General features: G+C 47.5%; 1 protein-coding gene across 2 annotated transcripts in view; it reads right to left on the bottom strand.

The window, feature by feature from the left end:
- Positions 1 to 17,625, bottom strand: part of LOC143997693 (alanine aminotransferase 2-like) — a 99,934-nt gene that overhangs the window by 33,184 nt on the left and 49,125 nt on the right. For both annotated transcript variants that reach the window (XM_077493450.1, XM_077493449.1), the window contains exons 7-8: positions 16,679 to 16,758; positions 5,645 to 5,781 (exon numbers count right to left, since the gene is read on the bottom strand). In XM_077493450.1, the coding sequence (XP_077349576.1) occupies positions 5,645 to 5,781; positions 16,679 to 16,758 (217 nt within the window). The remainder of the gene's footprint in view (positions 1 to 5,644; positions 5,782 to 16,678; positions 16,759 to 17,625) is intronic.

The raw sequence follows: 17,625 nt of genomic DNA, 5'->3' as shown, positions 1-17,625 counted from the left end.
ATGCTCTCGCCCCACTGTCATGTTCAGTCGCCCCCCCCACTTCTCTCCACCTCTCCCCCAGCGCTCTGTGCTCCCTGGCTCCCCCCCACTGATCCCCCCAGTGCTCTCTGGTCCTCCCTGTCTCCCCCATACACTCCCCCCAGTGCTCTCCGACCACCCCGTGCTCCCTGGCTCCCCCCAACAGTGTTCTCCAGCCTCCCAGAGCTCTCTGCTCCCTGTGCTCCCTAACTTCTCCCAGTGCTCTCTGCCCCGTGTGCTGTCCAGTCCCCCCCCAGTGCTCTCTGCCCCCCATGCTCCCGCTGTGCTTTCAACTTACCCCTGTGCTCTCCAGCTTCCCCCACAGTGCTCTCCAGCTCCCCTTTGTGCTTTCCAGCCACCACTATTCTCCCTGGCTCCCTCCATGCTCTCCACTCCACTATGCTATCCAGCTCCCCCCAGTACTTTCCAACTGCCCCCACCTCCCCGTGCTCCCTGGCTCCCCCCATGCTCTCTACCACACTGTGCTATCCAGCTCCCCTGGTGCTCTCCACCCCCCCTATGATCTTCTGCCCCTTCCCCAGGTCTCTCTGGCCCCTATGCTCTCCATCACCACCCCATGCTCTCTGCCCCTGCCAGGCTCCCCACTCCCGCCTGTGCCCTAGCTCCCCCAGTGCTCTCTCCCCCCCTAGTGCTCATGCCCCCCACACTCTTGCCCCCCCTGCTGCTCTCAGCCTCACTCCAATGCTCTCCGCCACCCCTGTTCTCTTTCTGGCCCCCTCACCCCCGGGCAGCTCTGCTAGGTTTCCCCTCTTTTCACTTAGGCTGCTGCAGGGGTCTCTCAGGCTGGGGAGTGGGGAAGGGACCGCTATCATGGGCTGCTCAGTCTATTTTTTGTCCCAGTCCGGGCCTGGTGGGCAAATTGAGCAGTGAGACTTGCAAGGATCGGTAGTCCTGGAGAAGACCTCCCAGGACTGGAGTACAGGCTGACTGGGGCCGGAAAACGAGGACAGATGGAAGGTAAAGGTGACCAGGGACCACTCCATCTCACAGCAACCAGATCCTCTGGAAGGAGCAGGACACTGTCCCCACCCAGAATGAGAATGGACCCTGCCTGCTGCTGGCCGTCATGAACATCCTGCTGGCATGGAAGGTACCGTACCGAGCATCACACACAGCTTCACATAGACAGGCACTGCAGACTGGGACATGGTACACAGGAGGGGCTGCAGACAGGAACGGGGCTAGAGATCTCTCTCTCCACCTTCCTCCCTCTCCCCCTCTCTCTCTCCCGCTTCCCCCTCTCTCTCTTCCTCCCCCCTCTCTTCCGCCTTCCCCCCTCCTCCCTATCTCTCTCCCTTCCCCCTCTCTCTCTCTCTCCACCTTCCTCCCTCTCCCCCTCCTCCCTCTCCCCCTCCCTCTCTCCCCTCTCTCTCTCCTGCTCCCCCTCTCTCTCTTCCTCCCCCCCTCTCTTCCGCCTTCCCCCCTATCTCTCTCCCTTCCCCCCTCCCCCCTCTCTCTCCACCTTCCTCCCTCTCCCCCCTCTCCCCTTCCCCCTCTCTCTCTCCCGCTCCCCCTCTCTCTCTCCCTCCCCCCTCTCTCTCTCCGCCTCCCCCTCTCTCTCCCTCCTTCCCCTCTCTCTCTCTCTCTTCCCCCCTCTCTCTCTCTCTTCCCCCCCTCTCTCTCTCTCTTCCCCCCCTCTCTCTCTCTCTCTTCCCCCCCTCTCTCTCTCCCTTCCTCCCTCTCTCCCTCTCTCTCTCCCGCTCCCTCTCTCTCTCCCGCTCCCCCCTCTCTCTCTCCCTTCCCCCCTCTCTCTCTCCCCCTCTCTCTCCCCCTCCCTCCCTCTTCCTCCCCCTCCCCCCCTCTCTCTCTCTCTCTCTCTCTCCCCCTCCCCCTCTCTCCCCCTCCCTCTCTCTCCCCCTCCCTCTCTCTCCCCCTCCCTCTCCCCCTCCCTCTCTCCCTCTCTCTTCCTCCCTCTCCCTCTCTTCCCCTCCCCCCCTCTCTCTCTCTCTCCCCCGCTCCCTCACTCTTTCCCTCCCTGTCACCCTCCCTCACTGCACTGGGATCCCCCCACTCTCCTTCCTCTGTGGATGTGGAATGATTCAATGACACCCCTTCCCATTCTCCCAAGGCAAAGGGGGAAATCCTGGAGGGCTTGTCACCTGTCCCAGATGTTGTATTGGCTGCATATGTCTGAGGAGGGTGCCCTGGAGGTGGTGCTGATCGCCTGTGTGCTAGATCCACGCATCTTTCTGCAGCCATTTTTACTTGCTTCAATTTTTTTTTATCCATTTTGGGCGTGAGTGGGGCCTCGTGTCTAAATTTTGCCTAAGGCCTCACAAAGCCTAGAGCCGCCTCTGCCTGACACAATGGCACTGGGACGTAGACAAAGGCTATTTTGTCATAGGCCCGCCTTGCATCAGTGGAGTTTGGCCCACCGGGTGTCTGCGTGCAAGTAGAGCGGCCTGGAAAAAAAGGCTGAGAGACACCTAGTGGAGAAAAGAAGGAAAAATACATTCCAATGCGATTTTCCGAAACATGTCGGGATGTATGCTGTAAATCTTATACTGAACTCAATTCATTTTGAGCAGTATTTTGAATTATAATTATTATATATTGTATATTTTACTGATGTTCGTTCATTGGTGTACTGTTTATATCTTACAAGTGAATTATATTTAGTTCAAATTCCTCTATTTTTGGATAGGGATCTTTATATCAGCAGTACAGGGGAAAGAGGGAAAAGGGAGGGAAGAGGATGCAACCCACAGCAAAGGAAGGGGACAATAGCGTCTCCCCTCTCTCCCACCAAAAAAATGAAAGGACTTTGAATGTGCCAAGACAATGGGGAGACAATAGAGCAAAAAAAAATAAAGTAATAAAAAGCTGATTTTATTATTAAAGCAGAGGTCCACCCTAAAGTGGACCTTCCGCTCATTGGAATCCTCCCAGGTATCTGCACCCACTTCCGGCGTAGATTCTGCAGAAGGTACGCCCCTTTCCGCAGAATCTACGCCCCTTTCCGAAAGTCCCCTACTGCCTGCTGGGAAACACATGGATCCCAGATACAGCGGGGACCATCCTTATTGCGCAGAGCGACTTGCGCATGCGCAGTAGGGAAACGGGAAATGAAGCCGAAAGGCTCCACTTCCTGATTCCCATACCCAAGATGGCGGCGGCAGCACCCGAGAGATGATCGAGAGATCGGCTTCGGGTGCCGACATCGCGGGCGCGCTGGGCGGGTAAGTGTCACTATTTTAAAAGTCAGCAGCTGCAGTATTTGTAGCTGCTGGCTTTAAAAAAAAAAAAAAACGGCGGACTCCCGCTTTAAATTCCTTAAAATCATTGTATCATCATTAAAAACAAATCGGAAGGATAAACTGGTAACATCAAATAGGTAGCATTAGTGAAACACCAAGCACTGTACAAATAAGCGCATTGAACTGGTTCGATACACTTATTTGTATAGTTTTTGTCTGAGAATGTGGATAGGCTTATAGAAGAGGACCTCACTGATCACCACAATGTGGAGGGACCCTCAAAAAGGGCTGTGGATGCTCTGATAGATCACAGGAATATATTGTAATGGCGATCTCCTCTCCTCTCCTCTCCTCTCCTCTTCAGAGTGGAGTGGTGGAAATCTCAATAGCTGGAGGACTTTTATTTACTGATGGGATGTTTTTGTCTGAGAATGAGAAACGACTTATATAGGAGACTCTCACTGATACCAGAATGTGAAGGATCCTTCAGAACAATTATTAGATGTTCTGATAGATCACAAAAATCTATTATAATGGTGATCTCGCCTCCAGAGTGTAATGGTGGAGAGCCCAATAGTTGGAGGACTTGACCTTCCAATGGAAAGTTTTGTCTGAGAATTGGATTGGCTTATATAGGAGGATCTCACTGAAACCACAACATGGAGGATCCTTCAGAAAGATTTTTAGATGTTCTGGTAGATCACAAGAATCTATTGTAATGGTGATCTCCTCACCTCCAGAGAGTAAAGGTGGAGATCCCAATAGTTGGAGGACTTGATCTTTTGATAGGACGATTTGTCTGAGAATATTGAACAGCTTTTAGAAAAGGACCTCACCGGTTGCACAAATGAAAGATCTCTCAGAAAGAATTTTAGATGTTCTGACAGATCAGGGGAATCTATTGCAATGGTGATCTCCTCTCCACCAGAGTGCAATGATGGAGATTGCAATAGTTGGAAGACTTGATCTTCTGATAGGATGTTTTTCACATTTGATGAATATAAAAATGGACTTTGTACTCTGTTTGCAGAGTGGCTTTGAGTATTTTAACTATTTTAGATTTTTTTACACTTGCACTCTGAATAGTACTTGATTGGATTTTCCTGTATGCTCAGTTTACAGAGAAGTATATTTCATATATGGATTTGAAAATACATTGTCATGGATTGAAACAAAATTTAAAAGCCTAAGCTGGCCATAGTTGGATAAAATTCTGGATGCAAATTCTTAGGAAAGGTCTAAGCCCTTGTACACGCGGTCGGAGATTCCGACAGAATGTGTCCGATCGGACCGTTTTGTCGGGTATTCCGACTGTGTGTGGTCTGCATCGGACTGTTTCCACCGGAGTATCCGACGGACCAAGTTTTCCAACTTGGTAAAATTTTCTGACAAAATGCTCCGATCGGACATACTCCGATCATGTGTAAAGAATTCCGATCGGACAAAGTGCCACGCATGCTCAGATCAAATTCCTACACCAAAGCTATTGGCTACTAGCGTGAACGTAGTCCCGTCGTAACGAAATAACGTCATCACGTCGGATTTTCCGACAACTTTGTCCGATCGTGTGTATGCAACAGTTTCGGCCAAAATCCGACGGACAGAATTTGACGGATTTGGTTGTCGGAATCTCCGACCGTGTGTACAAGGGCTAAGCTTTGGTATAGGAATTTGATCTGAGCATGCGTGGCACTTTGTCTGATCGGAATTCTCTACACATGATCGGAGTATGTCCGATCGGAGCATTTTGTCGGAAAATTTTTACCAACAAGTTGGAAAACTTGGTCCGTCGGATACTCCAACGGAAACAGTCCGATGTAGACCACACACGGTCGGAATATCCAACAAAACGGTCCGATCGGACACATTCCGTCGGAATTTCTCCGCCCGTGTGTACAAGGGCTTAGGAAAATCCTCCGAACACACTGCTAGAAATTCGTTCACTCACAAAAAAATTTCCATCCTGATCCATTAAATGTTCTCATCACTACGGTCGATTGAGAATGTCGATTTGACTCACTAATGAACCTTTTTCCTAAGAATTTTCATTCGAAATTCTACCCGTTTATGGCTTTAATCAGTACAATGTCTGTTTTAATGCTAGTAAAGGAAACTCCTGAAATGTCACCTCATGTAACTGTCTTATAGCTGAAGGTTTATGACGGATTTCAAATTAATAATTAATGATAGATGAATTAATAATGAATGAATTATTAAGATGATTTGATAGCTTTAGTTGTAATAGGGTATAATAGGAAAACTCTGATCCAAGATCCCCTTTTTGGGGTCAGTAAGGAACCCCCCCACCAATCCCCAGTAAGGAAGAATGGGCAATAGTTGAACTACGGAAGGAGTTCTTGGTCCAAGCTCCATGTTAAGCCCCCTTTGGATGGATATGTGACACTCACTCTCCGCTGATCCCTTTGGAGATGGAGTAGATGGACACCAGCTGAACCTGCTCAGAATACTCTGGCCCCATTTCAAACAGAACTTTCTTAAGGGAATGAAAAACGGATCCTGGGGCGAAGACATTCTCCTGATATACCTGGGGGAGAGGAGAAAGTGGTGCTGAGAAAACACAGTGTGACCCAACAGGAGGATGACCTATGAAAGATAGAGAGAGAATCTTCAACCTAACATCATACACCCCCTCTGAACATAGCAAAGAGAACCAGTCACAGGGTCAGATTAATGGTTTATATGGTGCCAAGTGCTTAAAAAATGGATAAGAACGAGCAAAGGTCTGCAGATCTCCTGAGCAGGGCCGCTGATAGGCCAGTACAACTGGCCCTGCTGTACCGGGCCTGACCAGCAGGGGGGCCCGGGCAACCTGAACTGCAAAGTAAATTTTTAATGAAAAAAAAAAAAAAAAGATTCTGCTCCACCGATCATCGTCCAACACTCTGCCAATACTCTGCCAATACTCTGCAATACTTACCCTGCCAATACCCTGCCAATACTCTGCAATACTTACCCTGCCAATGCCCTGCCGATACTCTGCAATACTTACCCTGCCAATACCCTGCCGATACTCTGCAATACTTACCCTGCCAATACTCTGCAATAAATACCCTGCCAATACTCTGCAATACCGTAAATACCCTGCCAATACCCTGCCAATACTCTGCAATACATACCCTGCCAATACTCTGCAATACATACCCCGCCAATACTCTGCAATACATACCCCGCCAATACTCTGCAATACTTACCCTGCCAATACCCTGCCAATACTCTGCAATACTCTGCAATACTTACCCTGCCAATACTCTGCAATAAATACCCTGCCAATACTCTGCAATAAATACCCTGCCAATACTTTGCAATACTTACCCTGCCAATACAATAAGTCCTGGCCAGCGCATCCTATTATGGTGTTGCGGGGTGATATTCCTCTCTCTCTCTCTCTCTCTCTCTCTCCGCGTGAGAAGAAGTAGCAGAGTGAGAGGAGCAGAGAGAGCAAGGGCCGGGCAATCAAGATATTGTGGACACTGAAGAAGAGGGAGGAAGTGATCTCTGCTGGGGCCAAGGCAGCTGAGCTAACAATTACACAGGTGAGGTGTATGCTTGCTTGGGGGGGGGGCTTGAAGTTCAACATCTACTACTACTCTGCAATACATACCCTGCCAATACTCTGCCAATACTCTGCAATACTTACCCTGCCAATACCCTGCCAATACTCTGCAATGCATACCCTGACAATACTCTGCAATACTTACCCTGACAATACTCTGCAATACTTAACCTGACAATACTCTGCAATACATACCCTGACAATACTCTGCAATAAATACCCTGACAATACTCTGCAATAAATACCCTGACAATACTCTGCAATACTTACCCTGACAATACTCTGCAATAAATACCCTGACAATACTCTGCAATACATACCCTGACAATACTCTGCAATAATACCAAAAATACAATTTTATTTATTCATTAATGGTTTGTATTACATATAGATATTAAAGAGGTATGTTCTCATCTGAAAACAGTATTTCTTTTGGATAATCAAACCTATAACTGGCTGGAGAAAAAAAAAATATCACTTGTAGACAAACCTACACTTTGTTTCAAGGCGGGGTCTGGGGAGGGGTAATGGGTGGGGTCAGGGGTGGGGCTGAAGGAGGGACCAGGGGCGGGGCCAGGGAGGAGCTGAGGGGGGCCCCGTCAGGTAGGCTGTACGGGGCCCCATGATTTCTATCAGCGGCCCTGCTCCTGAGGGCAACGCAATGCTCTACAGCAGGGGTAGGCAACCCCCAGCACTGGTGCTCGAAATGGGACGCAAAGCCTCTTTTGCTTGAATCCCTCCCCATCAGCAGAGCAGCGCGGGGAAGTGTCGGTGAGACACTAATGCATTACAATTTCGGAGTTCCCCACACCTGCACTGAGGGGAGGTACTGCGCCCCCACACATTGTAAAAGATGGGAAACATTGTTTGGTTCTCTAACTTTGCTGTAACTGCCATCGTCAGATTTTGTCATAGGGAAGAGATTGGGTGCAGTTCTGTTGCAACATCTGGAGGAAGAGGACTTGCTTGGTTGCCACTACCAATCTCAGAAAGATGGGATTTCACTGTGATTGAGAAAACCCCAATCAGGGGACAGTTTGTGGAATTACTGATGAGCTTCTGGGAACTTTGTTGAAATTATTCCTGAACCTTTGTATTACTTACTCCTGAGCCACCCGGCACTCTGTGTCCCTTTAAGCCACAGCCAGTATTTAGCGCAATGAAAATCACACCCAACCACATTTTCTCAGCTGCGGGGGCCCAACTTATGATCCTGCACACAGGCCCACTGCTTTCAGAAAATGCCCCTGACCTGAGCTCATCATTGTGCATCTATTCCAGATGCTTGTATGTGACATCATATACATCTCATACATTCCATACATCACATACATCCAATTAAATTAAATTAAATAAAATTAAGTGTGTTTATATTTTTCTGAATATTAAAATTAAAATTAAAACTAAAATCAAATTAAATTAAATCAAATTAAGTGTGGTTCGTCTTTTTTTTTTTTTTGGGAGTGTTTGTGGGTGGAGCTCCATGGTACTCTGGCCACATGCACTCAGAGACCCACATATACATATATAACGTTTGCCCGTCTTGGCTCTGAGGAAAGGGGTTCTCCCCTGAAACGCGTCAGTCGTTTGTGTTGGGGTATTAGTCGATTCACTTGACATCAGATCTGGACGTGTGGATGTTCGGTGTGATGGACCCGATTGTATTGATTATGCCTTTTATCAATACTTGTTTGTGAGTAGCCATTTTGCTATATGTTCTGTTTTTAATAAAGCTCTGTCTATGGTAATGCACTAGGTCAGTGCGCCTTCCTTTCTTGTTTTGTTTTCTCCAGTATTTGAATACCCAATATTCTGAGGAGGGCTGCAAGACTTTTTTGACACTACCTTTTAAGACTGTCGGTGTCACACTTTGAAGATCCAGACACCAGAGCGCAGGGGAAGTTGTCTTTTTCTTATACATCACATACATCCCATACATCTCATACATCCCATACATCCCTTACATCCCATACATCCCATACGTCACATACGTCACATACATCTCATACATCCCATACATCCCTTACATCCCATACATCCCATACATCCCATACATCACATACGTCCCATACATCACATACGTCCCATACATCACATACGTCTCATACGTCACATACGTCCCATACATCACATACATCACATACAAGCACATGGACTGAATACGAGAGGTGGATCCGCAGGATGAGTGTGCCAGGACAGGTAGATGTGTCTCATCTCTGCTTCATTTCATCACTCTGCATATCACATAGATGAGAAGAGGGTACAGCGGTGGGGCAGATGTGCAGGGAGGTACAGTGGTGGAAGAGAGGAGAAGGGGGTTTAGTAGTGGGTCAGATGAGCAGGGGCATACCGTGATGGGCCAGATGAACAGGGGGGTTCAGTGTTGGGGCAGAAAAGCAGGGGGGTAAAGCAGTGGGGTATATGTGAAAGGAGGTGTATTGCTGGGACAGATGAGCAGGGGGAACAGTGGTTGGGCAGAAGTGCAGGGGGGTACAGAGGTGAGACAGATGTGCAGGAGGTACAGTGGTGGGGCAGATGAGAAAGCGGGTTACAGTGGTGAGGCAGATGAGCAGATGGGTTCAGTATTGGGACAGATGAGAAGGTGATTCAGTAGTGAGACAGAAGAGCATGGGGATACGGTGGTGGAGAAGATGAGCAGGGGGTTATAGTGGTGGGACAGATGAGCAGGGGGTTTCGTTCAGTGTTGGGGCAGAGGAGAAAGGAGGTACATTGGTGGGACAGATGAGCAGGGGGTTACAGCGGTGGGGCAGAGGAGCAGGGGGGTACAGAGGTGGGGCAGATGTGCAGAGGGATGCAGAGGAGAAGGAGGTACATTGGTGGAACACATGAGCAGGGGGTTACAGTGGTGGGGCAGAAGAGCTGGGGGAATAGAGGGTTGGACAGATGTGCAGGAGGTACAGTCCATGGGGCAGATGAGAAAGGGGGTTACAGTGGTGGGGCAGATGAGCACATACGTTCAGTGTTAGGACAGATGAGAAGATGGTTCATTAGTGGAGCAGATGTGCATGGAGGTACAGTGGTGAAGCAGATGAGAAAGGGGGTACATTGGTTGGGCAGATTAGCAGGTGGATACAGTGGTGGGGCAGATGTGCAGGATGGTACAGTGGTGGGGCAGATGTGCAGGGGGTTACAGTGGTGGGGGCATATGAGAAAGGGGGTACATGGATGGAGCAGATGTACATGGTTTTACAGTGGTAGGCCAGATGAGCAGGGTAGTATAGTGATTGGGCAGATGTACAGTGGTGAGGCAGAGAGTGTAGGACAGTAATTTCTCACTACTAAAGTAGTTTACAGCATTTCCTTTATAAAGAATCATTTTCATGATTGAGAGTGTGAAGTTGACATTTTTTTGTTATAAAATTGCCTCGCTCAATTTCTTTGAAATTTTTTTTTGGCATATTGTGCTCAAAAGGTTGCCAACCCCTGTTCTACAGTGAAGACTAATGTCTGGTTTTGTCTCATGAATCTTGGTCAAAATTCAAAGTTTGTAAACTTTGCTGTGAATCCCATCGAAGTCTACGGAGGGGCGATTCTTGTTATTTAATTCTTGCAATTTTTAGAGTTAATAAGCAAGCTATTGTCAAACAGGCAAATGAGATGCCAGGTAAAGCCATGAAGGACATGTACCATTGCCATTAGTAAAAAAATTAAGTGCATTGAAAATACAGTCCTTTAAATTACAGGAGGATGCCTCGAAGCTGTATACAGTGTTATGGAACAATTTCTTCAGGTTGCTTTAGCAAGGACGCTTCCTTTTTCATTGTGTGGTGCTAAGCTTTGTTTGACCAGCAGCAGTAACAGCTGAGACAGATCTAAAATCTATAGGAAGACGTCTTTTCAAAAAAGTGACAGCTATAGCAGGCGTAGCTTGGTAAAAAAAATTCCCAGTAGCCAATTTCATGGCATTTTTATGGATTATTCGCAATTTCTGGTCTTAAAACTGCAAAGTTTTGGCTGAAAGTTTGCAAATGCAGGGGATTCACCTGGAACCTTTTGCAGCAGCTAACATGAACCAAATTCCAAGTGAGGGCAAAACATCTTACATTACACAGCAGAGGGAAGGCTGCACGATACCAGGAAACTCCTGGAGAGTTCCTATGGAGAATTCCCAGGGAGTTCTATGGGTTCTTGGAGATTCCTGGGGCATTCCAGGAGAGTCCCAGGGATTCCCAGGAGAGCCTTGGGGGGTTCCAGGAGAGTCATTGAGGGTTACAGAAGACTCCCTTGTGATTCTGGGAAAGTCCTGGAGGGGTTTAAATAGAGTCCTAGGGAGTCTAAGCCCTTGTACACACGGTCGGACATTCCGATGGAAAATGTCCGATCGGACCGTGTTGTCGGATAATCCAACAGTGTGTGGGCTCCATCGGACTGTTTCCGTCGGAATATCCGACGGACCAAGTTTGAGAGCTTGGCTATAAAACTTTCCGACAACATGATCTGATCGGACTTTGTCCGATCATGTGTAGAGAATTACGATCGGACAAAGTGCCACGCATGCTCAGATCAAATTCCTACACCAAAGCTTAGCCCTTGTACACACGGTGGGAGATTCCGACAACCAAATCCGTCGGATTCTGTCCGTCGGATTTTGTCCGACGGATTTTGTCCGAAACTGTTGCATACACACGGTCGGACAAAGTTGTTGAAAAATCCGACGTGATGATGTTATTTCGTTACGATGGGACTACGTTCAGGCTAGTAGCCAATAGCTTTGGTGTAGAAATTTGATCTCAGCATGCGTGGCACTTTGTCCGATCGGAATTCTCTACACATGATCGGAGTATGTGCGATCGGAGCATTTTGTTGGAAAATTTTACCAACAAGTTGGAAAACTTGGTCCGTCGGATACTCCGGCGGAAACAGTCCGATGGAGACCACACACAGTCGGCATATCCGACAAAACGGTCCGATTGGACACATTCCATCGGAAAGTGCCATGCATGCTCAGATCAAATTCCTAGACCAAAGCTATTGGCTACTAGCCTGAACGTAGTCCCGTCGTAACAAAATAACATCCTCACGTTCTGAACGATCAGATTTTCCGTCAACTTTGTCCAACCGTGTGTATGCAACACAAGTTTCGGACAAAATCCGTCAGACAAAATCCTACGGATTTTGTTGTCGGAATGTCCGACCGTGTGTACAAGGGCTTAGAGATTCCTGGGGGGTTCCAGGGGATTCCTGGACATTCCCAAGAAAACCTTGGGGGGTTCAAGGAGAGTCCCTGGGGATTCTGTGAGAAGCTGGGGGATTCCAGGAGAGTCCTTCAATATTCTCATAGAGTCCTGAGGGTACCAGATTAGTCTTTTTTAGTTCCAAGAGAGTTCTGGGGGCTCCAGAAGAGTTCTGATGGATTCCAGGAGAGTCCCAGAAGATTCCAGGATCGTACCAGGGGTTTCAAAAGAGTTTTGAGTAATTCCAGAAAAGTTCAGAGGTCTCCAGGAGAGCCCTGGGGGGGTTTCAGAAGAGTCCATGGGATTCTGGGAAACTCCCAGGGGATTGCAGGAGGGTCATGGGGGGGGGGGGGGTTCCAAGAAAGTAATGGGGATTACAGGGATGTTCTGAGGGATTCAGGAGTGTCCCGGGGGATTCTAGGAGAGTCATGACAGTTTCAGGAGAGTCATGAGAATTGCAGGAGAGTCCTTAGGGAAGGGGGGGGGGGATTCACGAATCTAGACGCTAATAACAATGCAAAGACAACCTGCCAAATTGTCTCTTCTAGCAAGTACCTGATGTGGTTGACTTCTGATGGAGTGGATGAGTGCCAGTTTTTTTTTTTTTTTTTTTTTGCTTTCTCTGCCTTCTTGTTTCATCGTTGGTTGTCCATGTGATGTGTCGGTAGCACCCTGTAGTTTAGGCAGGAATCTCCTCACAAATTAAAAAAAATGTAAAAAAAAATGTAAAAAAAGAAGTGCATAAAGAATTTGGATTTCGAGCTAGCTGCACACCCCGTATATAATTCTACAAAATATAAAGTGGGTTCCCCTTGGGGTTTTTAGGCAGCAATAAGAAACAAGGATGGGTATATATAAAATTATTTTATTAATCCAAAAAACATTGTAGCCACCATAAGTTAAAATTCAAGCTTTGGTACATATTGTTTGAACAATTAAATGGATGGAAATACATACATTATTTAGTACATAAATCATGAAGACAGTTACAGCCATTTTCGGGGTTACAGGGGTGCTTTTTATTCAATGGTTTAACCCAATGGATTAATAATTTGAAAATTGCTGTAACTGTCTTCATGATTTATGTACTAAGTGATATATGTATTTCCATCCATTTAATTGTTCAAACAATATGTACCAGAGCTTGAATTTTAACTTATGGTGGCTACAATGTTTTTTGGATTAATAAAATAATTTTATATATATCCATCCTTGTTTCTTATTGCTGCCTAAAAACCCCAAGGGGAACCCATTTTATATTTTGCTCCTCACAAATGTACCTGCCAGGAGTAGTCATCCTGGTTGATTGATAGAGATCTATTGATTTCTCTCTAAGTTTGGCCTTGTTGCCCTTTTCTCTTCTACCACTAGGTGGCCGGGTACTTGGTGGTACTAGATATAAGAAGGGCAACCCAAGGTCAGGATATGGTTATGTGGGGTATCTCAACCAATGGGCAGGGGTTTTCTTGAATCCCTTGGCCTGCTGGGAGAACTTATATATTCGGGTGGAGTCAGGTGATCTATGTTCTGTGCCACCTGGACGGCTGTCTGGGTGGACATGTGTCATTTGCCCCCCAGGTAGCTGGGCTGGAGATTGGGCCTATCCCATGGTTGCTAGGCTGTGTGAGGGCCTTTCCACCTATCCAGAAGCAAGGGAGCTGGGCAGAGTTGGGATTGCGGCTTGCAGTCCAACCAGAAGTGACGGTTCTGTCAGCCGAAGAACCTGTCAGTGGTCGGAGGTAGAAGGGAAGCTGACGCCACAAGGGGACCAGCTGCCTTATTACCAGGGACCACAGGGAGTAACTGAAGCAAGTACCGGAGACACATTCCCACCAAACTCGCACGGTGGAGAATCGGGAAACTTCAGGCGGTGATCAAGTCAGTGACCCACCAGCAGAGATGACGCTTGCAGAGCAGCCTTGTGTGTCAAACCAGGGACCGAGCGGGCCAGCAGGGGTGGAGCTTGAGAAGTATCTGGAGTGCCAAGCTTGGGACCCAGCAGAGAGGCGGGAGTGACGCTTGAGGAAGATACCACCTTGAAGATTGGAGGAGCTCAAGGGATTTGGAGTTAGCGAATCAGAGGGTCTAGGGAGTGACCGGGAGCTCAGTGGTGAAAAACTACAAGGAGAGGTTGAAGTGAAGCTGAAGGAATTGTTACATTGAGTTAGGAACTGTTAAAGACCGTTGCCATAGGAGACAGCATTCCTACATGTGCAGATGTTACTTCTTGCTGGAGGCCTTTCCCTGCATGGCTGTCCCCCTATTAAAGTCTCAGAATCTGCTGACTAAGTTTGCAACTATCTAAGGGTGTCCTGACCCTAACCCTCTCTCCCCCAAAAATACAAAAAGAACTGTAATAAAAAACCTCTTTTACATCCAAGAAGTGTCTGGTGCCCAATGACTTTCACCATTTGCACACACTATGCCTCATAACCCACCACATACAGAAGGATGTCAGCTATCTTTGGCCCCGGAGGTCCTCATTAGACCGAAGGAGGCCAGAGACCTTGCTACATGTCAAAAGGATTAAAGAGCGCAAGATGGCATTATGAGAAGCTCTGATCATCCCTGCTGAACACACAAAGGTTGGGAAGGGAGGGGGGGGGGGCACGCATTTTCAATTTGCTTATGTAGCACTGCCCCCTTGAGGACTGCTAAGAATTACCTTCTTATCTGCACAGCCATGACCAAGTGAACCTTCCAACCCACCTGACACTCTGGGTTCAGACATCCTGTTAATACTATGAAGCAAGAATCAAGCAACTCAATAGTATAAGGTTCTGAAATGTTTTACTTGAATCAAATAGGAAAAATTATTGTACAAAAAAAGGGAGAAAATCTGCTGAGCTGTGATAACAGTGCCAACTCAAACAGACTCCTCCCAAACACAACAATGGTTGAACAATGAATAATGTTATATACACAAAGGTACACTATATTCAGATCCTAGGACACCTTCTAGTGGATGTTTCAGTTAACTACACTTGTGGAGATAAATGCAATCCAAACAGCCTATGCTATATTCATGGCCGTAGGATGAGCAATCCTGCCAGTATCCATCACGGGTGCACGCGGGTGCACAATGGCGGGTGCGCACGCACATCGTGGCAATTATTGGCGCAGGTTGCTGGATTATCGTCAGCTTCCTGTGTCACCTGTATCTGCCATCTGTATCCAATTCCTGTTTACTACCCGGCTTGCCTGACTTCTCCTGCTCTCCGCCTGCATCGACCCCTGGTATGGACCTGACTATTCTCTAGTCTTCGTACCTGTACCTTGATTGTCTGCACGGTGTTTGACCCCTGGTCTGACTACTGACTCCGTTACTGGTTATCCTGCTGTACCTCATCTCGGACTGATCATGTTGTGTATGACCCCTGGCCTGGCTATTGACTCTGTTCCTGGTTTGATCTACTGCTCCATACCTGGGATCTCTCTTTGCATGGTTGCCCAATCAGCTTATCCAGCACACTCCAGCTGCACCCTGCTACCCAGCAGCAGCACTTGGCAACCCGTGCACCTTTGGGCACCGTACTCCCTGCCTCACTCCCAGGGGTACGTTGCACTTAGCCGCAAGGGGTGCCCTCTCAGCAATCCGGCCTCGCACCTAGGACTTGACAGGCTTCCTACAAGTGATGGCAGTTGAGTTCCACGTGGCAGATCGGTTATTCTTCGCTAGCTAGTTGGAGCTTGTTAATTGTAACCCGTTTGGTGGCAGATCAAACAGCAGATTCCAAGTAGTGTAGGCCTAAGGCTTCTGAGTACAGTGTTTCAGCAATTCAGTAAAGTGTTCTTGGGTAAAGATGTGTGTGCACTGTGTTTGGTAATGGTGGTAGTGGATAGGTAAATATTGAGCAGGTTGCTCTCTCACCAACGACCCAAATCCTTTTGCCGTGTTCTGGACAGGAACATGGATGGTGACACTCCGGCAGCAGCTCCTCTGTCTCAGTCTTCTGTAGAGACTTTCCTCACACGTCTGCACCAATGGGTAGGCGCTGTAAATGTTGCTAGTAACAGGATGTCTGTCAGTGGGTAATGGACCCAGCCTCTCAGACCTCATGGTGGAAGTAATGTTTCGCGTGGTAGGCCAAGACCTCTCTCTCTGTCACACAGAGAGGTCCGTCTTACGTCAGCCCCAGGAGGAAGAAAGCGTGCCCGGGCTTCCAAGCTCCTTTTATCATCCCTCCCAGCAACCTTCAGGCCACTTCAAGGGTCCCTGGGATTTATAGTCTTAGGGCGGTGATGGCGAACCTTGGCACCCCAGATGTTTTGGAACTACATTTCCCATGATACTCATGCACTCTGCAGTGTAGTTGAGCATCATGGGAAATGTAGTTCTAAAACATCTGGGGTGCCAAGGTTCGCCATCACTGTCTTAGGGTATGGGAATGTATAGCAGCAGATTCCAGAAGGACTATACGCCCCATAACCCACTCCGCTGGCACACAATTATGAGGTCACTGACTGCTGAATAATCACGGGGCAAACAATATTTAAAACACTGGAAGGTATGAAACGTTCTTGTTACAGTCCACATTGCTACACTTGGAAAAATAGACCAGAACCACAGCAGGAAGGACAAGTGGGTGACACTAGACCTCACTTATAACTGAGATGTCATCCGTTTAAGCATATTAATATTATAATAACCATATGGTTAATAGTAATGTCACCTCATCAGCAAAAAGCAGCAGATTCTCTTTAGCAGCCAGTCTAATGATCTCCTCAATGTTGTCTCTGCTCAGTACATGTCCTATGAACAGATGGGAGAAAGCAGATTTATCATATATAAGGATATTGCCTCATTAGCGCATTCCTGTCATCCTGATATCAGCCTACTATCACCCCCTGCACAGCAGCGCTTAGACCAGGAGAAAGAGGGGCCAAGCTTTAAGCCAATCAGGGTTCTTTCACTTTGCGCAGTATTCAGAGGTATAACTAGAACCTTCAGGGCCCCGGTGCAAAAAAACACGAAGGGCCCTCCTGGTCCCAAACCATTGATTCCGGGGCCTTTTACCCCATTGTGGGACTCTGGATCTTGGGGTCAACCTCCAGTGGCAGAACGCCAGAGACCAGCCGCAAGAGCAACCTTTGTGACCCTGGTAGTTTCGCCACTGGTGTCCGTAGTTTTTTTTTATTTTTGTTGTTTTTTTTTATTTTACCATTTTATTTTATTGTATTTTATTTTTTTTTTGTTTTTTTTACAATTTTATTTTTGTTTATTGTTTACATATTTTGAGGACCCCTGCTGGTGGGCTTTGGTGAAATATCAGGGGTCTAAACAGACCACCGATGTCTCACTTTTGAGACAGAGAAAGGGACTGAGGGCAGATTCATCAGTCCCTTTCTCTGCAGCCTCATCTGTAGAGAAAGAATGAATGAACAGGAAGCGCTCTGTACAGAGCTTCCCGTTTATTCATAAACCCAAGCATAGTAAAAACTATTTATTATGCCCCACCAATGAATAAAAAAAAAATATATATATAATCACTGGCTCTATTCATTAAGACAAGAAAGGGGCCAATAAATGACACATTTATCGGCCCCTTCCCCACTCTCAAATCTGACAGATACCCAGCAGCAGCCGGCGGGAGGGGGGGCCAGGGAAGCACACAGGGGC

This window comes from Lithobates pipiens, unplaced genomic scaffold (assembly GCF_037356315.1).
Source record: "Lithobates pipiens isolate NorthernLeopardFrog02 unplaced genomic scaffold, aLitPip1_a1.2 Scaffold_19, whole genome shotgun sequence".
Taxonomy (NCBI): domain Eukaryota; kingdom Metazoa; phylum Chordata; class Amphibia; order Anura; family Ranidae; genus Lithobates; species Lithobates pipiens.
This window is presented reverse-complemented; position numbering and strand designations above follow the sequence as displayed.